The sequence below is a fragment of the Asterias rubens genome, unplaced genomic scaffold (genome assembly GCF_902459465.1).
Source record: "Asterias rubens unplaced genomic scaffold, eAstRub1.3, whole genome shotgun sequence".
Taxonomy (NCBI): domain Eukaryota; kingdom Metazoa; phylum Echinodermata; class Asteroidea; order Forcipulatida; family Asteriidae; genus Asterias; species Asterias rubens.
In genome coordinates, this window is record NW_022985738.1 from 53,599 (window position 1) to 76,611 (window position 23,013).

Genomic DNA, 23,013 nt, shown 5'->3' on the forward strand with positions numbered 1-23,013 from the left:
AGTTTCAGTAAAAAATAAGCTATTTATTTACAATTTACAAGGAAGTGGATTGAAGAAGAACAATCTAAAAGAAAATCTTTAAGTTTCAAACACGTACGTACGTTACTTACCAAACAAAAATGATCACCCACATCATCACGGCGACGGTACCTGACGGACGTCGACTCTCTCTTGCTCTTAATTTTCACTGTAAAATTCACATCTAATCAGCCCCACACGGTCAGCCTTTATTCACTGGAAATACCTCCAAAATGTACAATAATCATACGCCAAAACATACAACAATGAACATCATCATCACAGAAATTAGAATCCGTTGGTCCGCCGGCCGTTAGAAACGGTTTGAAACTGGCTCTGAGTGATAGATAGACGGAGCTCCACATGTTGTGCATAACATAGCTGTTCAGTTTACATGCGCGAAGTCTGGGTGCCGACCGTTTTACACACAACTATCATATAGCGCCCTCTATTGATGGAAAAATGTCCAGTCATTATTTTTCGAAGCTACCAAAGAATTGGGAACTAGCTCAGGGGGGGGGGGAGGGGTTGTGGATGGGAAGTATTAAATGTGGGATTCTACTTTTGAAAAGTTTTAATTTTTTTTAAATGTTCACAATAGAAACTCAGTTCCATAGAATATAGACAACCTGAAACAGACCCATAATAGAAAGCTTATTATTTTTTTAGAATTCTATAAAATGGAGAAGTTGGGATTCAACTTTTGAACAGTTTAGTTGTTTGTTTATGGATATATTTATAAAAGAAACTAAGTCTAAGTTCTATAGAATATTAGACAACCTGAAATGGGACTCTTTTGAAAATAAAAGTTTTTATACTAGAATTTAGATCCATAGAAAACTAGAATTCTACAGGCGGCGAAGGAAACTGATTTCTATAGACAATAACCTTAAAAATTCTATAAAAAAGTGGGGACGCCAATTTTTAAATAAACTTTTCTACATGACTATAATATGTACTGACAGCATCCATCATCTGAAAACATTCTAAGTGCGACAATGATACTTTCGTATTACCATAGCTTATAGTTTCATGCACAAAAAACAATTGTTTTACTACAAGGATACTGCAGAATTGCTGCTGTTATCATTGCAGTAAAGTTAAAGTGAATCTACAGTAAACCATGGTTAGAAATACTACAGTATTACTTCTATAATACTGCAGATTCACTATAGTTTGACTAGGGTTTTGATGCAGTTTTTACTGCAGTAAATTTAAAGTATTATCAAACAAACTACTATTGTTTACTACAAGGATACTGCGGTATTACTGCAGTTTTTATTGCAGTAAAGTTAAAGTGAATCTAAAGTAAACTAAGAGTAGAGACACTATAGTATTACTTCTAAAATACTGCAGATTCACTATAGTTTGACTTGGGTTTGGATGCAGTTTTTACTGCAGTAAATTTGTAGTATTATCAAAAAAATTACCATTGTTTTACTACAAGGATACTGCAGTATTACTGTAGTTTTTATTGCAGTAAAATTAAAGTGAATTTACAGTAAACTAAGAGTAGAAATACTACAGTATTACTTCTTAAATACTGCAGATTCACTATAGTTTGACTTGGGTTTGAATGCAGTTTTTACTGCAGTAAATTTGTTGAATTTTAGCATCTTGTCACTGTGCTCTCAAAACCCAGTGAGTATGTATAGCTTTTTGCTTGTAAAATGTTAATGCCACATGGGATTTGCACAAAATTTAGTTTGAGATGTCCCATCAGCTACCTTAACTTAGGGTTAAAAGCATTTTTCAATCCAAAAAACAAGAACAAAATTACCCGCCAAAATGTTGAATTTTAGCATCTTGTCACTGTGCTCTCAAAACTCAGTAAGTATGTATAACTTTTGGCTTGACGAAACATCAACCTCAGGCAACGTTTCTATTAGAAAAACGTCTGGACGATGTTATAAACAGGGAACAAAATATTGTATCATTGTTGCAACGTGTATAAGTTACAATCTAACATGAAATTGAAACTGCAACTTCAGGCAATGTTGCGACAAAACCGTGACAGCAACGTTCCAAAACAACGTCCAACTGATACGTTGTTGCAACGTTGTATATACGTCAGTATGTAACATGATGAAAGTGCAACCTTTAGGCAACCTTGAGGCAAAACCTTCTCGCAATGTTGCGATACAACGTCACCATTAAACGTTGTTGCAACATTTTATATAGGTTACTCAGTAACGTGACGACAATGCAACCTTCACGCAACGTTTCTAAAACAACGTCTGGGTGATGTTATTGGAACAGAAAATTGTAGCATTGTTGCAACGTTGCAATGTTGCGACAAATCGTGGAAGCAACGTTCGTAAACAATGTCCAATATTGATACATTGTTGCAATGTTGTATTTACGTAAGCGCAACCTTCAGGCAATGTTTCTATGAGAAACGTGCGGCGATGTTTAGGGAACAGACAAAACGCGACAAAACGTGGAAGCAACGTTCCAAAGCAATGTCCGAATAAAACGATGTTGCAACGTTGTATATACGTCAGCATGTAACATGACGAAAGCGCAACCTTCTAGCAACATTGCAACCAAACCTTCTGGCAATGTTTCGACACAACGTCACCATTTAACGTTGTCACAACATTGTATGAACGTTTCTAGTAACATGACGAAACCACAACCTTCAGGCAACGTTTCTAAGAAACGTCCAGGCGATGTTTAGGGAACAGACAATTGTGACATTGCTGCAACGTTTGGTATAAGTGAGAATGTAACATGACGAAACTGCAACCTTCATGCAACGTTAAACATGGAAGCAACGTTCCAAGCAATGTCCGAATAAAACGCTGTTGCAACAATGTATATACGTCAGCATGTAACATGACAAAAGTGCAACCTTCTAGCAACATTGCGGCCAAACCTTCTGGCAATGTTTTGACACAACGTCACCAAATAACGTTGTCACAACAATGTATGAACGTTTCTAGTAACATGATGAAACCACAACCTTCAGGCAACGTTTCTAAGAAACGTGCGGGCGATGTTTAGGGAACAGACAATATTGTAACATTGTTGCAACGTTTGGTATAGGTGAGAATGTAACATGACGAAACTGCAACCTTCATGCAACGTTGCGACAAAACGTGGAAGCAACGTTCCAAAGCAATGTCCGAATAAAACGCTGTTGCAACGTTGTATATACGTCAGCATGTAACATGACGAAAGCGCAACCTTCTAGCAACATTGCGGCCAAACCTTCTGGCAATGTTTCGACACAACGTCACCATTTAACGTTTTCACAACAATGTATGAACGATTCTAGTAACATGACGAAACCACAACCTTCAGGCAACGTTTCGAAGAAACGTGCGGGAGATGTTTAGGGAACAGACAATTGTAACGTTGTTGCAACGTTTGGTATAAGTTATAATGTAACATGACGAAACTGCAACCTTCATGCAACGTTGCGACAAAACGTGGAAGCAATGTTCCAAAGCAATGTACAACTAAAACGTTGTTGCAACGTTGAATATACGTCAGCATGTAACATGACGAAAGCGCAACCTTCCAGCAACATTGCGGCAGAACTTTCTAGCAATGTTGCGATACAACGTCACCATTTAACGTTGTTGCAACATTGTGTGAACGTTACTAGGTAACATGACGAAACCGCAACCTGCAGGCAACGTTGCAGTAAGGTCGTGTGTTAGCTGGGTTATTATTTCCCACTAAAATTTTTGACAAAAGGAATACAGCGCCCCAGGCCCAGTCTAGTCACTGGGTCTAATTAATTGATTCTATCAATCATCATCATGTCATGTGGTCTACTCTGCAAAGTTGCTTAATAAAATAAGTGACTGATTTATCAACGTACAAAGTTGGTCTGTGGCACCATCCATGATAATGTGACCATGGTGGCAGTGCTTTTAAAGTAAAGTATGACTAAAACTTAATTGATCAAATTATTCGTTTCAACCATGCATACCACTAGTGTTTTTAGTACCACTACACAGAGTAAAGAGGATAAATTCTTTTCAACTCGACAAATTCGTCGTGGTGCACTCTGTAGTGTAAAAACTGTAGTGTAACTTGTATGGAGGTAGAAATGTGGCCGTTATTTATGACATTGGTAGCTGGAATTCTACTAAACTTAAACCTAATCATGACCTTATCATAATCTTAATGATGCCACCCATACATAAAGATGAGTGAATACCACGAAATATTGAATAATGATTGTTATTAAGCATGGTTAAAGAAAGCAACGAAAGGACGACATACCCCTCTTTTCTGCATGCTGTGCAAAAAAACAAGATGATGGCCATCCGCCAGCTCACTCAACAGAAAGTTTCAATAGAGGGCGCACAATAATGCAATACCACACGGCTTCCTTTTCCCGATTTTTGTTTCGTTTGTTTGGTGATGAGTGATGTTTTGTTTTGTATAGTTTGTTCGAGTCGTTTTAAAGACAACTTACCACTTTCACATGTATTAATCTTGGAGCATTGCCTTGGTCCCCATCCTGCGAAGGGAGCTGGGTGTAAAATCAAATACAATTCAAAAGATGGTTAAGCATCCGTCATTATTTCATCTTTCAATTTTTATTAAGGCCCCCTCTGTAAGTGCCAACAACTTGCTTCGCAAAAAGTCATGCTAAAGCAGATAGGTTGAGATAGGTTACCAGTCAAAATGCATTCATAATACTCTTTACATTACATGCTGTGACTGGTACACGCTCATTTCTTGCTCAGCAATAAAAACAAGTTGCTATATAAGCACAGGTTCAATTTTTTTTGGGAAAAAGGTAGGGCATACAGAATATTAGACTTTGCTTTGTTCCCTGACTCAAAATGTCATTCGCATATTGACCCATATGACCTTAAAAAATTAGCGCCGAAAAGCCTCGTGATCCGCTCCCCCCCCCCCCCCCCCCCGCTACCACCAACCATGGTGCATGTTCTTTCTCCATCAACACTAAACCGAGCTAGCTTCCACGCAGCCGCACAAGGCAGAACGAACTGGCGCCTCGATTGCGCAACTTTCGCCTGGCATCAGCTGTTCAATGTAAACAAATCGGGGTCGCCCTCTCAAAAGTCAAAGTGTCCTCCCACCAAAGTAGAGAACAAAGTAACAGCGATTGATTGGATTTGCTTTGCGCACTGGGGATTATTCCAGTGACTAGTTTCAGACAAAGAATCATCATTTACGTCTATTTCGACAATGACTTGAGATGAAAGTTTTAGCACCACACAAAGACCTTCCTCAATGAGAAAACATACTCTTGGGATATAAGATAAAATAATTATGTTTTCCAAAAACATCGACGGAGCGCTTGAAAAGTTTCGCGATCACATGCTTTGTTTCTCAAAAATTGTTTATGTAATGTGGCTTCTGGGTCAATTGACTTTGCAATCATGACGTCACTTATATCAGTGATCAAAAGATTAACCGACTGACTTATTGACCGATCCGAGACAATGGACAAAGAGTAGTAGATGACCGACGTTTTTTTATTTCCCACAGGCGTTTATACACTGTTCAGTCACGACGCATTAATTTCACAGTAGATCTCCTCAAGAACAGTAAAGACCTCCTCAAGAACAGTAAAGACCTCCTCAAGAACAGTCTCCTCGGGAAATTCATTTACGATTTTAAGATCCCTTGGGAAATATTATCTCACTTCCTTGGGAAATATTATCTCACTTCCCTCGGAAATAAGACAAAGGTTAGGTTGGACTCCTCCGTCCGTCGTTGCAACGCGCCAAGATCGCAATTATTATGCTATTGAGCGGGGTTTGTTTGGGTCAGCGACCACTTGTTTGGCATGACACCGGGCGGGATAGGGTTATTTAGGTTAGTGAATGCCTTTGTTTACAAGTCTCTGTGCATGGTTGCACTTTTACTTTTAAAAAAGAAAAAAAGGTGGCCTATTAAACCGAGATGAAAAAAACAAACCAAAAAACAAACATTTTTTTGGTGAACAAAAAACTTGGAAAACAGGAAAATTTAGTTGAAGAAAAAAACCCAGGAAGATTGCAAAAAACAAAATAATTGTTTTGATTTGTGCACGCAGGCAGTCGGGATGAACATTGAATGTAACTTGATATTAATTATAGATAAATTATCGGAAGAGAAATGAAATGGCTTACCCGCAAATGTTCCAGCGACACACGCTAGAAGCAACCATGCACGATTTCAACAGCTCCATGACGACGGCCAGTTAAAAACGCAGCCGTTCGATCCAGTTACCACTAGCTCAGAACTTTGAAAGAATTAATAATAGCTAGTTGCGAGACTGTAGACTCTTTATATACCACGGACTTTGACAGAGGCTACCCTGGGCTCCTTCCGATTATGCATTTCTCTATTGTGAACAACTGGCACAGAGTTCACGAGAACGAGTCGGCTACAGGCTTATGTTATCCCCTTGCTCCCCCAGTGCGGTGCACTAAGAGTTGATGAGGCTGTTACGGTTACTGGTCTTACTCCCTGAGAGAGCGAACAGATAGAGCAGCGCACAAGGATAGACTGTTAAATCAATCAATCCCTTTGTTAGAGGGCTATATTAATAAACAACTGTGACCCCACAGCAAGTTTGTTCCATTGTGTTGTGGTGAGGATGGTTTATATTATGCTTTCACTATGGACATGACTGCCAGGTATAATGACATGAAATTCAATGTTAAATGCGTATATAAGAGAAAATGAAGAATAGAGCGAGGTTTTTTTAAAACTAAATGCAGGTATCCATATAGGCTGACATATAAGACTAAGAGTTTAGCTCTTCGGTACCATTTTTTTTAAGCGCACCCCATACCATTTAAAAAGTATGAGAATTTATTGTTCTAGGTCAGAGGAGAAGTTGCCCCGTCCGTTCGTGGATCTACACCTAGACTCGCTAATTCTCTTTTCCTTCCTGGCCTAGTAATAACTGCAGATTGCTTATATAGATCGTTGTTTTGCATTTTCCTGTCAGAACTTGTCTGTATGGAAAAGTGAAAAACTTTGTATTACTTTAGTATAGGTGGTGCACGTTACGGTTCAGGTTTTAAAAGGGTTTGTACGTTATGACTCAGCTTTTGATATTTTGGGAAAAGTTTGGTTCTGGAATAAGATATATTACTTTTTTGTATTTTCTTCAAAAAAATCATATTAATAAGTGTTACCCCAGTAACGCTTCTCAGATTGTTTAAAAAGGGAATATACTTCCTGTGTTTTTGCTCCAGAGTTTGAAACAAAAATTCAATTTTATTCAGCTATAATGTTGGATTACCACAATCGAACAGTTCTTCAAGAGTGCACGACTCCGACCAATCCAATCCTATATAATTATCAATTTTATTATTGTTGATGAGACCGACCCATTCATAATAATAATAATAATAATAATAATAAAATAAAACACAGCATTAATTTGTAAGGCATGCCCTCTGTAAAAACATTCAAAGGCGCCGGTCGAGGTCAAAAAAGAAATCTCAGTGTTCAAAGGTCAATCTTCAATTGACCGAAATTGTGTCAACCTGACGAGGTTCCGAGTCAAAATCCATTGTTTTTTTCACCAGGATCCGAGCCCAGAAATGGGTCCCAACGCGGGACCCGGAACCTAGGATCTTTATTCTGACCCGTTGTGAATGTATAGGCCTCCCGGATCCATTCCATAGAGCACGCACGGAGCAAGCTCACAGAGCATAGTTCGATGTGTTACAACTTTCTCTTTGCTTTTTGAGGGAGGTGAGCAGTTATTTTTATTTTCTTAAATTCAATATAAGGGGCCTAATTCCCAGTGTTTTACAAATAAGAGAAAAAGCTTGTCACTTTTTACATTATTTATTGATAGAGAAAACACACGAGTGAGAAAAAGTTTTGTTGTTAAGGTTCCTTGCTCTATGTGCAAACCAAACTCAACAGACATTACTAATTAAACTGGGGGGGGGGGGTGTTCCAAAGAAAAAACCAGCAATGTTAACCCATAAATCATTCTCAACAACAGTGTACTATAGGGCCTGCTGCTCTGAGCAATAGAACAACGAACGTAATTAGGCCTCCCACCCATAAAGAAAGGGCTATTGGTAAACTTCCACGTGCATGGAGTATTCTGGACGAGTTGGTACCATCATAGATTTGTTGGAGAGGTTTCGAAAGTACGGACCCCCCCTCCCCCCCTCACACGAGGGTAACGCAAATTGTCCTAACTGTTATGGCATGGGACACCCCGCCGCCGACTACTGCACATTACACACGCACATTACTAGGGTTAACAAAAAAATAAGGTAATTGGCGACACTGAATGCCTAGGGCATACGTAGGCCTACTTATCAGACATTTATTTTCCTTCAAAATTACTAAAAAGCCCGGCATGTTGAATAGTGCAAGTAACAACCTAGCCTTGCTCAATAGTTGAATTTACGTGTCCATACACGTGGTGTACACGTGATGTACTCGTAGCTGGAAATACTCAATCATTATTTACAATCCTTGCTTTCATTTTACTGAAACCTGCATTAAGCCTTTTCGGCTGTTTACGAACTTGTGTACGTGGGATGGGGGAGGGATGGATGCCAGTTCAGCAGAACCATGGCAGGGCACACCTGTTGCGTTGACCTGTTGTCATTCTAAGTAACGGTTCTCATCAGACTCCAATCGTTCTTTAAAATTGATTAGAGTTTTTGAGAAAAAAATAATGGTAAACTCTGGTCTGATTTTGTGGGCGTGGTATCGAGGGGTCAATTTTAGGGGACACCTCGTCCCGCCCACCCACATCACCCGGGGGGGGGGGGGGTATTTGACTAAGCACACAAAATGCCACGAGCCTCCAGTTTCAAACAATTACACATAGTTTAAACATATTTGTTTGTGTAGGCTAGAAACTGTTAATTTCAAAGGGGAGAGTGTCTTGGGAAATAATTATAATGCCCGGAACAATATAGGCCTTCGAATTTTGGGAACATCTCTTTATTAACTCAACCCCACGTACCGGCCGGAGATGACAACACCCGACCCCATTCTGACTGAAGGCAAAGTGAGACCGTACTCGGGAATCTTGTGGACAATCGTTCAATGTTTCCCTCGGGGATTTTTGTTTTCTTTTTCAGTAGTACAGAATTGCCATTCTCAACAAAATCCCTGATTGTTGTTGAATCGATAAAAGAGAAAAAAAACTCCTAATAAAAAGCACCACGACAGTGGCAATGTTGATATACAGAACAAAAAAAGTGCTTCCCACAGTGGATGCAAAAACATGGCCGTTGCTCTTTATTGATGAGAGGTGAGGGTGGTGCGCAAGACTGTGAGAGCAATATAGTAAATACACACTAAACAATTCTGGGTCAAAATTTACCAACATTCCGGGTCCAAGGGTACCTGACTTATCATGGGGTCAGGTTGACCCAGTAACTGGTTAAAATAAAGAGATGATGACCAGGATTGCGTCAGTTTGACAGTTTAACAAATGTTTGTGTATTTTTTTGCACAAAGTCCCCGGGTCAGCAGAACCCACAACTAATGCTCACGTAATTATTTCATATTATTTGATCGCACAAAAATAAACACTGTCTGCAATTATGTTTGTCAGTTATAACAGTCTGTTAAAAATACTTATTACTTCTAAAACTTAGGAATTCTCCAGAAGAAAACCAAAGACATGCCGCCAACCATAAACGTTGTCCAAATAGTCTATATAGAATACGTATACATGTAGGTCACACATTAATTTGTCTGAAAACTCCGTTCACATCAGCATAGTTTTTGATTTAACGTCTCGTATTAATAAGAGCTTAATTTAATCTTGGTACAACAGCCTTGAGTTGCATTTGCAGATACCTAAGTCTAAGTAGTAATATTTTGTGCATGCTTTGATAGTATATATTTGTTTTTAATGAAATATGCATAACTGAAAACACTGAATTGAATGCAAAATTAGAAATTGGTTCGGCCCGAAAGTTATATTTAAAACAGGAAATGCGTTTTCATTATTTGGGAAAAACATTTTGGCATTTTAATGAAAAATTGAGCCCCAATAAACCGTCGAGTTAATGTTATCTAAAGCCCAAAACACTATACTGGCTACACTATATTTTTTTATCATAGGCCTAACACGTATCCATTAGTGAGAATTGTTCATCATGGTGTCTGAGAACTATGGCATCTGTGACAATAAGTCATTATTTATCTCGAACTAATCCGGAAACTTATAAGAGAATTATAAAGCTAAATATGGCTCCAAACCAGTCAAAAGTTAGTATAAAAGGGAACAGAAAGAGAGGATGGATCACAAGCTGTATCTCACAAGCCTGACAAACAAGGTAAGTGCTGGTAGGGAGAGCACCGTGGGATCGGACTGCCCTGACCGGTGTGGTTGAGGGCCATGTGCCCCGCAAGTTGGGGTCATTTTTCGTGCGGGTTTGGACTTTGGGTATACATCAGACAGTTTTCAGTGACGCTAATGTGATACAAATAATATGACAGAACAAAACAATTGTTGCAGAGTATTTCAAGTTATTGGAGTCTTATTTTACCAAGTTATTGAACAGTTTGCCAAAAGCCATGATGACAAATTATTGTATGAATAGCAAAAGGCTAGCGCTTTTTATTTCTGCCAATTTGGTTTCGTTATTCCTAAAAAAAAACACACAGTATTTCTTAAAACCATGCCTTTTACAGGGGATACCATTTCTTTCCGTTCACCTAAGCATTATTTTGTTTTATTGTTCTTCTTTTTTCTCTTGTGTCTATGATAGATTCTCAACATGAAGACTTTCATCCTCTTGTGCCTGTGCCTGGCTGCTGCCAGTGCTACTCTTGCTCCTCTTAAGAAGGTGTCTCAGCGCATCCCCAACAAGTACATCATCAAGATCAAGGTAAAGATCACTGACTTGACGGACCCTTGAAGGAAGGGTATACTTTTAGTAATTGTCAAAGACCAAGATTCTCACTTAGTGTATGATACCAAAGCTGATGTGAATAATTATTGAGCTCAATATTGATCTTCGAAGTTCTTGCAAGTTATAAGGAAAAGAAACACCATTGTTGCATTAGAATTGTTGTGTGCTTTCAGAGGCTCGAGTAAAGCATCATGTCAGAAGCCTTTCTATTTGGGGCTGAAAATACCCCCTTTCTTTATAAGTACATAACTTCAAAGGTCGATACCTATCAAATAAAATAATAAAAAAAACATTCGATGACACTATCTATATCCAGTGCTCTTGTGTACCAAATAAGTTTTCATAATCATATTTTGTTGGACTATAATAATTGTCAAAGCTCTGAAAATAATGGCGTTTTTCAGAAAGAGGGGGAAAACAATCTTACGTTTTCAATCTCAAGTTATGATAAATTTGCTTTTTTAACGAAACAACTAGATTCATTCACACAATTTGCAAGATTCGTTATTTATGAGAACACATTGTTCAAAGTTAACTTCAAATATCACTTCTTTTCCTGTTTGCTTTTAGGATGGTTCCAAGTTGGATGAGTTTGTCGACCGTCTTGAGACCCGTACACGATCCCTCAACATCCCCGCCTCCATCCTGAAGAAGTTCCGTACCGTCATGTCCGCTGTTGTGGCTCACATCCCAGACAGGTTCATCGACACCGTAAGTTTCTATTTTACTTTTAAAAACAGAAAAACTCTTTTTGTTTACACATTTCCTTTGTCTGTGTTTCTCGACCGCATTACCAATTTAGACTTCTCCTCATTCTGTAGATCCGTTCTTTCGAGGGCATTGAGTACATTGAGGAAGATGGTATCGTCAGAACCCAGGCAGTCACTTGGGGTCTCGACCGTTCTGACCAGAGATACCTCCCCTTGGACGGCAGCTTCAACCCATCCGGTAAATTTAAACTTCTAGTAACTTTATTTTGCAAAATAATATCGTTCCAATTGAAGTATTTTTTCGACTCACCCCAAAACACCAACATGTAAATATTTCCTATTGCCATCTTCTTATTTCAGGAACTGGTGCTGGAGTCAACGCTTACGTGATTGATACCGGAGTCAACCCCAACCACTGGGAGTTCTCTGGCCGTGCTACCGCCTGGTACGATGCCCTCGGCGGCAACGGAGTTGACTGCAACGGACACGGAACTCACTGCTCCGGTACCGTCGGCAGCAACACTTACGGTGTAGCAAAGGACGTCACCATTTACGGTATCCGTGTGCTCAGCTGCATTGGATTTGGCTCCAACAGTGGTGTTGTTGATGGTGAGTATTTTTCATAATACATGTTTTGCTTTCAGAAAACTTTTTTGTAACACAAAGTTTTTTAAAAGTTATTATAAAAAGGTAACCGTTTTATTTATGCCTAAACCAACAGGAATCGACTTCGTTGGATCTAACGGACAGCTGCCCGCTGTTGTCTCCATGTCCCTCGGTGGTGGTGCATCTTCTGCTACCGATAACGCCGTACAGAACCTCGTCAACCTCGGCTTCACCGTATCTGCTGCCGCTGGTAACGAGAACGTCGATGCCTGCAACTCTTCCCCCGCTAGAGTATCTACCGTAAGTCACTATTCGGATTTAGGATGACCCACAAAACATAACTATACCTCCCAAAGAAAATGCTAACATTAATCACAATTGGAGAAATTGCAAGGTTACTCACTTTGCCTTCGTTTGGAATAACTTCAATTTATTTCATTCACCCCACGTATTGCCCCTCATTTTTACAAGGTAGTATATGGTACAAGTTTGAATGAGTAGTTTTATTATTGTTTTTTTTTCTGAACTTGAACGGACCACCAGTGCCAAAAATACCTGCTCAACCTAATCTAATATTAGCCTTTCTGTTGAGACCCCATGCAAAACCAGTTTGTCATTTCTGCATACACGTTTACATAATAATATGACAAACCGCTTGAAACTTCCGAATGCACTTGTTCAACAAAGCTAGTTTAAGGTACAAGTACACCATAGATTTGATTATAATTCGACTGTTCTTCTTCTCAACCTTCCAGGCCATCACCGTCGGTGCCACCGACAGCAGCGATGCCAGAGCTTCCTTCTCCAACTACGGTACCTGTCTGGACATCTTCGCTCCTGGTGTAGACATCACCTCAACATGGCACACCACTAACTGGGGAACCAACACCATCAGTGGAACCTCCATGGCCTGCCCCCACGTTTCCGGTAAGAAACATGTATCTGTCTTCGAGATTTACCAAAACGTGCTGGTCGGATTTCTTATTTCTCATTGAAAGTTTGCTTAAAGAGTTAGTAACACACAAATTGAAACTCTCGAACCCACAATTTAACCGACACTCGTCACCACAAAGCACCGCAACTTATGATTCGCTCTAAAGGGTTGGTACTTTTTGTACGACACAAAACACATACCTCCATTTTTACGGCGCGCTGCCGATGGTAGCGAGGCACCGTCGATTTCACCATTCCTAACTTAAGATTAGTCGTGTGACTTCGGACTAGTCCCAACCCTGCACTGTAGCATGCAGGAATAAGATTAATCCTAAGTTTAGGACGAGTTACTCGTCCTAACTCGAGATAGGATTAATCTTAGCGTTTCGTGAAATCGGCTGGAGATTTACCCACAGAAATAGAATACATTATTATGTCTGTGGATTTGTAAGTCTGCTGCCACCTATAGTTCCAAAGTCCCCAATTCTTACTTCGCTTCGATAAAGACAGTAAGTTTGAAATTATTTAACGATTAATGACCGAGTTATGCTTTCTAATCACAGGTGCCGCCGCCATCATGTTGGGCAACAACCCATCCATGAGCCCAGCTTACCTCAAGTACCTCATGCTCGCTAGCTCTACCTCCAACGTCGTGTCTAACGCAGGCAGTGGCTCCCCCAACAAGCTCCTCTACATCGGCAACTAAGGTAAGGGACCGTTTTGTGTTACACACTATTACACTACAAACACTCCCAGCCCCATCTGGACCTCCAAAATCGGGATCAATTCTTGCCCAGATGCTTTTAGAGATGTATGAACGAGCTGCGCATTGACGAGGGAAAAGGGGGGAAAACACTCATACTATCAAGTTCCATTTTAAATGTAGTTTGATAGTATGTTTTTTGTTGTTATTAAACAACAGATTGTTTTCGGCATACTAGCAGTGGTTGTTTCAATATCTGTAGCAGCTGCGTGGTTGAAATGTTGGTTTTAAAACCTCAACAAATCATCAAGCATGTTCACTTTTCTATACATATTATTAACCATCAATCTCTTATGGCGAAATTATAATTTGAGACGGCAGCGTATACCTTTGCTAATTACTGCACACGTAAATAACCATTTGGTAAAGAACAATAGAGAGCTGTTGATATTTTAAAACATTGCTAGCAACGACCCACACTTTGAAGTTGATGCAAATTAATGTGAGAAAAGCTTTAAGCGAGAAGCCTTGTCAGACACAATTATTTACGACAAGGTTTTTTTCTCTTCTTTCATCTACAACTTCGATGACCATTTGAGCCAAGATTTTCACAGGTTTGTAACTTCATGTTGGGACACACTATGAATAAAAATACTGGTCTGTAACAACAATCAAAAGTATATGCATTGCCTTTACACCGACAAGAATGTATTATCATATTGTACTGTTAAGCGTCTCCTTATAACAACTTTGATTTACACCGTTTCTTTTTGTCTTTCCTTTTGTAGGTAGCCTATTAATGCAACCATTGAAGTGGTCGAGTCCCTGAGTTTGGTGACTATAAATTTAGGTAGTTTATATAATATACAAGTTAATTTGTTTATCTTTGCGTTTCTCATACTAAGAAACGATAAATAATTGATGATGATGAATAAATAAAAAGATCAGTAGAATAGAAAGAAAGCACGGATCTCAATTTGTCGCTTAATTTCGTCTGAGACTTTTCGTATTTTGCAAGAACCCCCCCCCCAAAAAAAAAAAAAAAAGTCCCTGACACAATTTTTTGGGTAAAATAAATCAAATTAAGAGAATCTAATTTATGTATTTCTTTTCTTTAGTACACATCGTTAATACAAACACACCGTCTGAACTTGCACGAGAAATAATGTCCCAAAGTCATGCAATAACTTTTTAACTCTTAAAGGTAGATAACATCATTTCCAGACATGAAAGCAAATTAGTTTAAAGTTCCTATACAAAATAACTTCCTGGAGTGAAAGCTTATCATTCACAGTGTTCAGTGTTGGTGTTGATGAATTTTTACGAAAACATGCAATTCTGTATCATTTCGAAGCAATGGTCACCGACCATCGTTTGAACGTGTGAGTTTTAACACGGCAAGCTTAACATCGTCACGATTTGCTCTTCTTCGCGACATCTTTCTCTCTATTTTTTCGGACAATAATGTAAACAAGTCACTGAAATGATACTTCATATCAAATCCTATTCGACAAATTTTCTCGAAATTACAACAATAACTAATGATGTAATTTCCATGTTAAGAGTATTTTCGAACGTATATAAGCACAATACAATAATAATCATCTGTTAAATCTACACACACGTATCTACCGAACCAAAGATGAAAAAGGTTGGTGAAGAAATAGGCCTTCTTGTAACAAAAAAGAGTAAACTCCAGAATTTGCAAGTATGTAAACACAATTCAGCTCCTTCTAGACAATGTCATCAAATTTAGAAAGTGAAATCAACTGATTTAGTTGGCTGATGATTCGCCTTGCCTATATCAGTTCACATTAAACGCAACATGATTAATAGCATATTAAAAAGAATGCACTCGCAACCTTGTATTGTTCATGTCAAATGGGATTTTGTTTAAAAGCACTGGACGCTATTGGTAATTACTCAAATTTATTGTGAGCACAACAACTTTCTTGGTATTAAACGAGCAATGAAGAGCTATTGATTTTATAGAGAAACGGCTCCCTCTAAAATAGTTTGAGAAACAGCTATAATTTCCCAATGTATTCATCATTCTTTTGCCACTTCGATGATCAATTGAGTCAACATTTCACAGATTTGTTATTTTACAAATATGTTGATAAACAAAGTGTTTGACAATACTGAAGGTGTCCAGTGCATTATGCATTTTCAATACTCGCCAGGCTTGCGTAGGCTATTGACAAGGCAAATGGTATGTTGTTGCAGTATAGACCTTTTCGTAAATATTTATTTCGCAAACGCTAACTGTTGACTGGGGTGCATGCTGGTCTAGCTAGCAATCAAACTGTATCTCTCTCTATACCAATAGCACCTCATTACTGAAATAATATTTGCGATAAGGTCTATACGGTCTTCATACTATAGCGCCCTCCATTGTTTGAACTTCTACAGGCTGTACTTAATTTTTATGAGTAGCAGGGCACCTTGAATTTGCCATTGAGCAGATCAGCAAACACGGTTCCAGTGAATTCATGTGCCTTCATGATGTAACTATTGCAGCTATCGGAGAAGATACGGTAGTTGAATTTCAGACTCTGTTGACCTGCACGTGAGGGTGGACAAAAACGCAAAATTTTCTTAAAAAGGAATGATTGCAAATTCTATATTTTTTCTATGGTTGACATGAATGTTTAAATTTTCGGTTCTACCTATAAGAATACAAGCCCATAATGTCCATTATTTCGGTCTGTCAACCAATTGTGCCCACCAAACAAATAACATGTAGCCTACACTTTTCACATTATACTGTAGAGAAGATAACGAAAGAAAATTTGAAACAGCGAAAGTTCATTACCTGTTTATAACTTTTTGGCTATTGAAAATTAACAATTCGGGGAGGGATAATATTTCATTATTAAACAGGCAAATTTATCTTAAATACAAATAAAAATGTCTTCAATCATTGAGAAATAAATATGCGTTTTGTAACTTTTCGACTGTGCCAGACACAGATCAGACATGACTATTAAATCCAAAGTTACCGTTAATTGATCCAAATCGATAAATGAATTTCCCTCATACTCACCCACTGCGAAATAAAAGTAATCGCCTTCTTTCATGGTCCGAACGGGACAGATGTGTTTGTCGTACATCGTGCGGAGAGTGACCACCGAACCAACGAACACATCATTGCCTTCACCGCGGAAAATCTCGGTCATCTCAACGTCATAGTCCACGTAACCTCTTCGCTCTCCGCCGAAGACACGAACCACTTTCCCGGAAAATACTGGAGGGTGGGTAAAGGAGAGTATTGTAAACTTAGGGACGTGGATGTTTCATACTTATTATTACGCCAAACTAATATATTTTGTCGTCATTACAAACTAACTATTAAACGAAACAGCAGCAACAACAAAGTACCCCCCCCACACACATACAAAAATTAAAATTAAAATAAAAACCAGCACCACACAATAAACAAGAACAGAACAATACACAAACAACAATGTAAACTTGCCCCCAAACAAGGAAAAATGATTAGCATCTTACTGTACACGAAGCGGTCATCGCAAAGCGTGAGTTCCTCATCTTCCCATTCGCAGTCATAAGTACACCTTTTAGATGAAGCAATGGGTACCAACAGCACACACAAGCCGAAGATAACCAGTCCAATGCTTGCCATGGTATACGACGCCATCATAGAACAGTCGTTGATCTTTCAAACGTTCCTGGTGTGGAGAGAACAAAGTGACTTAGCGATAACATAAAGCAAAGTAGAAGTTAAGAGACGTTTCGAGAAACGATAGGGTCGAAACGTTAAGCCACTAATTGTTTTTATTGTTTTTTTATTTATTTTGTATACCAAGGTTTGTGAGCGCTGTGCAACAGTTAATTTTTTTAAACTCATAGATCCTCATCTCCTCTGGTGATCCTCATTACCTTCTTATGTCCTCTTTTAAGTTTCTTTTGATTGCCATGACTTATTAAGTGCCCTTTTAAACTTAATGACCACCAACCAATACCAACTATAACACTGTAAAAAATATCCATAAAAAAAATATGCGTAAAACGGTGCTTTACCTAGCAGCTAGGGTGCCATGTAAAGTTTCGTAAATTGCACGGTGGAAGTTTTATAATATTGTGCCTTAAAGGGGTAGTTTGCAAAACTTCCACCGTGAAATTTACGGTGCTTTAACTGATGGCAGCTATGGTGCCAGGTAAAGTGCCGTAAATTTCACGGATTTTCTTTTTACCATGTAAGCCCGGTTCAAACATTCTGCAAATGTGAACGCGATACGAATTTGACGGCACACATTGATGTTTTTGCCGCAAATGTTTTGCAGGAGTTGCCCACATTCCAACCCGTGCGAATTTTTCGTTGCTTATTAATTGTGAGGTCAAAATTCGCATCGCATTTGCAGGAAGTATGAACCGGGCTTTACTTCTTAAAAAGGTAGGCCTACTTTATGACTCTAAGAAAGACACAGACAAACATGAATGAATCAAATACATAAAAACGCAAGTTGTGAAATTACCTTTTGAGTAGAAGATTGTAAACCTGGCAGCTCCTTTCCTTTCGCTGCTTGGTACTTGGTGTAAAGTCACTCTCTGCACTTCGAATCGCTTTATATATACTAAATATCCGACGAGGAAACAACCTAGCAGATGGTGGTCTTGATTCCAGTCACGAACACTTATCAATCTCTTCGTGTTACTTTAAATTCTGAGCTTTTGGTGATTTTTAAAACTCTATTTGAAAACTGCATACACCTCATCACACTACTTTCACCAAAACTGATACAGTTGTTTTACAGACTAAATGAAGCAGACCCTATCAAATAAAATCGGTGATTCAATAACTGAGCAAAATATGGATACAGGTAAATTGTCCCCCTCTGATTTCCCGCTGATTTTTCTGTGAAAGATATTTTTTAATTTTGTTTGACAGCAACAAATTCAATCGACTGAAACCTTGAATGTTATTTGAAGCGAATCTTTGCACGCACCGACAAGGGTTATGAGTAATGGTATGTTGCTTGAACGAACCACTGAGTGATTGGTGTTCATGTTATAATTTAATTAAATGCAAGGCGATAATTATAAGAGTAATCATGCAGAACGTGTTGTCTACAAAGTTTCAGTGCAAAAATTCAAAGTTTTCTGAACTACACTCTGGAGGTGCAGTGTGTAGTGGTTGGCTTTAAAGGAAAACCCAAAACATAAAACAGTCGCTGGACGATGACAAGAGCATGCGAGTCTTAACGTTGAAACCAATGAGAACTCGTAGTGAAGTTAGTATGAAAAATCCCCTTGATCCACTAGAGCTAAAGTAGCATAGTCCCGGCCGATTTTCTACCTTCCGCCTAGGTAGAAAATCGGCATGGACTATGCAGGACAGCGGGGGTGCCGGGGAAGCGAGACATCCCGCTGGTATAATATTAAAGTAAGACAAGTTCTCAAAAGAACATAATCTACCTGGCAAGTAAGATTCACACATGGTGTTACCGCAAGCCAAATATATATTGATTCCTCACCATGCAATGCGTCAAGTCCTATATAACTTGTTAATAATATTTTAAATTAAAAGCCCTCGAGATTGTAGTATCTTAAATTTGTCATCTTATTTTCCGAGTTTCAAAGGCTGGCATGAAATTAATAAACATAAGGCACTTGAACAGATCACACAAACACAACGCCTAATTCAATCTATAGGCTTGGGTATTACTTAGTTATCGTCGACTGCGGACACACGATTTACTGACGTCTTTAGCACGTAAATACAACATTTAATAACTTTGGGACTAAAGCAGCAAGTTGGCAACTGGCATTTAAAAACATTTTATTATTATTTTTTTTAATTTAAATTTACTTAAAATTCCATTTTCAAGTAAAATAGCAACGCTCCAAACTCTTTGCACGACCAATTTTGCACGAACATCTTTTATTATATTTCATAAAATCTCATCACAACTTTTTTACAATCTCATCACAACCTTTTGGTGCTACTTTTCGGTTTGGGCTGCACTCATGTAAATAGTTGGGGTTACATTCAGATTTGGGCTATATCTTTACAGAATTTGGGCTACATAAATAGGTTTGGGCTACATAAATAGGTTTGGGCTGCATCAATTTACAGAATTGGGAATACAATAAGGTTCAGGATATACCATGTATCGAAATAGAGTTACATTTTATGCTATGGCTGAATCATAGTTGGGTTACATGGGCTACATCCATGTAAAGGAACTTAAGATACATTAAGTTTCGGGATACCTGTACGAAATTCGGTCTCCGTTGTACGAATTTTAGGTAGCATTCATGTACGAAAATTGGCTACATTTACGTTCGAACTACATCCGTGTACGGAATTGGAGATAAATATTTTGGCTGCATCTAACAACATAATCGAGGCGTTGTTGTTCAAACGTGACTGAGATGCAGAGATGAACTAAGTACATATTGGGGCATTGCTTGGCAACAGACAGTGCAGGATAAAGTGAGATGGAGAATTGGTGAAGAGGCTTGGTGTGAGTGGGAGTGAAACAGGCTAGACGACGACGAGTGACTGCTTTGGACAAACTGTGCTTATCAGATCTCTTTTCACATTGATTGACTCCACAATAATCAAAAAGCGTAAGAATTTTATACAGCATCCTACTCGAGCTTATGCACAAAAACGAGATTACCACCAGTGACATTCTCGATTCGATAAAAATAGTACATTAATTTAATTAAAACTACAAAAGCGCCTTTCGTTGCACGAAAATGTCACGTCAAACAAACCTTGGAATGGGTCTGCATTCATTAATGCTTGACCGAGACGCCGGGGGGGGGGGGGGCTGGAGGAGACACGGTTTCAAACTAATTACCATGCTATGAGGACTTGAATGAGTCAGCATCCTTCTACCGCGTGACATTCTATCAATATTATTGAAGTATTTTCACAACTTAACAATATTATTTATTCATGTCAGGAATGGAGATTCAAAACTCTCTCATCAGGACAACTTGACAATAACACATCTGATAAAAGCACAATATTGACAGCATAAGCACGGAGCACGAATGGATTTTGCAACCAGCCCTCTCCAGGACAGCAGCAATGCTTTTAGGAGAGTACAGCAATTCAAGATTCAAGGTTCAATATGTTTTGCATGCTGCCTGTAGTTTCATTTTGCTTGTGAACGACTAAATGGGTCTTTTAAAACCGGTAATTTAGTCGCGAGTATGATTAGCTTCAATGTGAGAGCTCACTCACTGATTGATTATTTTAACAAATTTCTGCTCAGCACAAATGAACATGATACAAGATGAACCTTCATGAGGAATTGACATTTGGGTAATAACCTAAATCTGGTAAACACTACTGTATTGTGCTTAGCTATTTTATGTGCTTAAGCAGCTCTTTTTATGAAATTGGTTCATGAGTCCAATTCCATAGTGTTAAGCAGAAAATGATTCTGGCCAAAGTGCTTTGCTCAGCAAAAATCGAGTGGGGCACCAGCCAAATCAATACAGACTAATGCAATTTTGGCTGGTAAACTGAGTCTGGTAAGCACAATCGATGTGCTTAGCTACTTTGAGTGCAAGCAGTTCTGTGAAATTGAACCCTGGATCGCAGCGAGGACGCGTAAAAATCCCTGTTGACTCTATCCTAAAACGCAAACGAAGAAGTCGACTGAACAAATACAGATCCGTCAAATCTGAACGCACGGTAGGGAAAAGGTGGAAAATGAAATGGGAATTCGTCCGACCTGATGAATTACGCTGATGAAAATTCAAGGTATTGCGTGGACTCAGATTATTAGCGATTGGTTTTAATTATGTTAAATACATTATATACCTGCTCTAGTTACTTCCTCGAAGAGATTTCAATTTCACAACGGCTTATATGGGATTTGAGGCATTGCATGGTGAGGTATCACAGTTATATTGGTTTGCGGTAGTAATATGTAAAGCAAGACAAGTATAGACTATAAACCAAAACAACATTTCATACACTCTAAAAACTAAAGAGTTGAATCCAACACTTGCATGAGTTGGGTGAGTGACTACTCTTTGAAAGTGTTGGATCCAGCGTTTTGTTTGTTAAATCTAGCATGTTAATGTAACGCAAAAGGGTTAATTCAACAATTTAAGTGTTATTTCAACATTTCTCAAAAAAAATTCTGTTGAATTGTTGGATTAGCTTTTTAAAAAGTTGAACTGGCACTTAAATCGTTGACCGAATACTTTGAAATGCTGGATTTAACATATAAAATGCTGGATTCAACACTTTCAAAGTGTAGTCACTCACCGAACTCATGCAAGTGTTGGATTCAACTCTTTAGTTTTTAGAGTGTAAGAACATATGGCAAGTATGCGTTACAGCAAACCAAATATATATGTAGGGTCTGTTCATAATTATCAAGAACGCCCACCGCCGAAATTGTTTTAGAATATTGAATGTAGGTTCGATGAATCATGCGTTAACACTCCCGCCTGATTGAGAGCTGCTCATTCGTACTGTTTTCGTAACCTACATTATTTTCACTTCACTTGCCGCCAAATTGAAGTTACGTAGACACTATTTGATGAAGAAATTGTAGTCGTGCCCTGGTTTTTAGTAGAGCATAAATTGTGTGTGAGTAAATCTTCATTTATTGGAACCTGGACAAACTCAATTAAACCAGGTTCATATCAAAGAAGGGGAATGGTGACATGAAGTTATCTTAAAGGTATAGTGGACACTATTGGTAATTACTCAAAATATTTATTAGCATAAAACCTTACCTGGTAACGAGTAATAGGGAGAAGTTGATAGTATAAAACATTGTGAGAAACGGCTCACTCTGAGGTGGACTAGTTTTTGAGGAAGAAGTAGTTTTCCACGTATTTGATTTCAAGACCTCAGGTTTAGAATTTGAGGTCTCGAAATTAAGCATCAGAAAGCACACAACTTCGTGTGACAAGGGTGTTTTTTCTTTCATTATTATCTCGCAACTTCGACGACCGACTGAGCTCAAATTTTTACAGGTTCGTTATTTTATGCATATGTTCAGATACAGCAAGTAAGAAGATTGGTCTTTGACAATTACCAATAGTTTCCAATGTCTTTAACACAAATTAAAAAAAAAAAAAAAGGGAAATTTGCATCGGAAAAGGGAGTATTAACGGTTTTACCCATAATAATACACAGATGTGTCTTATAGCACTAAATGTACTTGCCCGAGCTCTGTGAAAATAAAAAAAATGCAGGCATATT

The 23,013-nt window shown here is 38.5% G+C and overlaps 3 protein-coding genes across 3 annotated transcripts in view; 1 reads left to right on the plus strand and 2 right to left on the minus strand.

The window, feature by feature from the left end:
* LOC117306591 overlaps positions 1-4,523 on the minus strand; it is a gene marked incomplete at its 5' end in the record, with an annotated part of 43,190 nt that extends 38,667 nt beyond the window's left edge. Inside the window, one exon of the mRNA XM_033791072.1 lies at positions 4,454-4,523. Coding sequence (XP_033646963.1) covers positions 4,454-4,523 — 70 coding nt within the window. The remainder of the gene's footprint in view (positions 1-4,453) is intronic.
* A 3,148-nt stretch (positions 4,524-7,671) lies between these two features.
* LOC117306589 (extracellular serine proteinase-like) lies at positions 7,672-14,844 on the plus strand. Its single transcript, XM_033791069.1, has 8 exons — positions 7,672-7,707; positions 10,713-10,832; positions 11,427-11,567; positions 11,678-11,804; positions 11,927-12,175; positions 12,288-12,472; positions 12,928-13,099; positions 13,669-14,844. The coding sequence occupies exons 2-8, from the start codon at positions 10,722-10,724 to the stop codon at positions 13,809-13,811; spliced, it is 1,128 nt and encodes a 375-aa protein (XP_033646960.1). The 5' UTR covers positions 7,672-7,707; positions 10,713-10,721; the 3' UTR covers positions 13,812-14,844.
* A 63-nt stretch (positions 14,845-14,907) lies between these two features.
* Positions 14,908-18,399, minus strand: LOC117306590. The gene is made up of 4 exons (XM_033791070.1): positions 18,305-18,399; positions 17,319-17,497; positions 16,855-17,055; positions 14,908-16,371 (listed from the first exon to the last, which is right to left on the minus strand). The coding sequence occupies exons 2-4, from the start codon at positions 17,467-17,469 to the stop codon at positions 16,235-16,237; spliced, it is 489 nt and encodes a 162-aa protein (XP_033646961.1). The 5' UTR covers positions 17,470-17,497; positions 18,305-18,399; the 3' UTR covers positions 14,908-16,234.
* Positions 18,400-23,013: the final 4,614 nt, after the last annotated feature.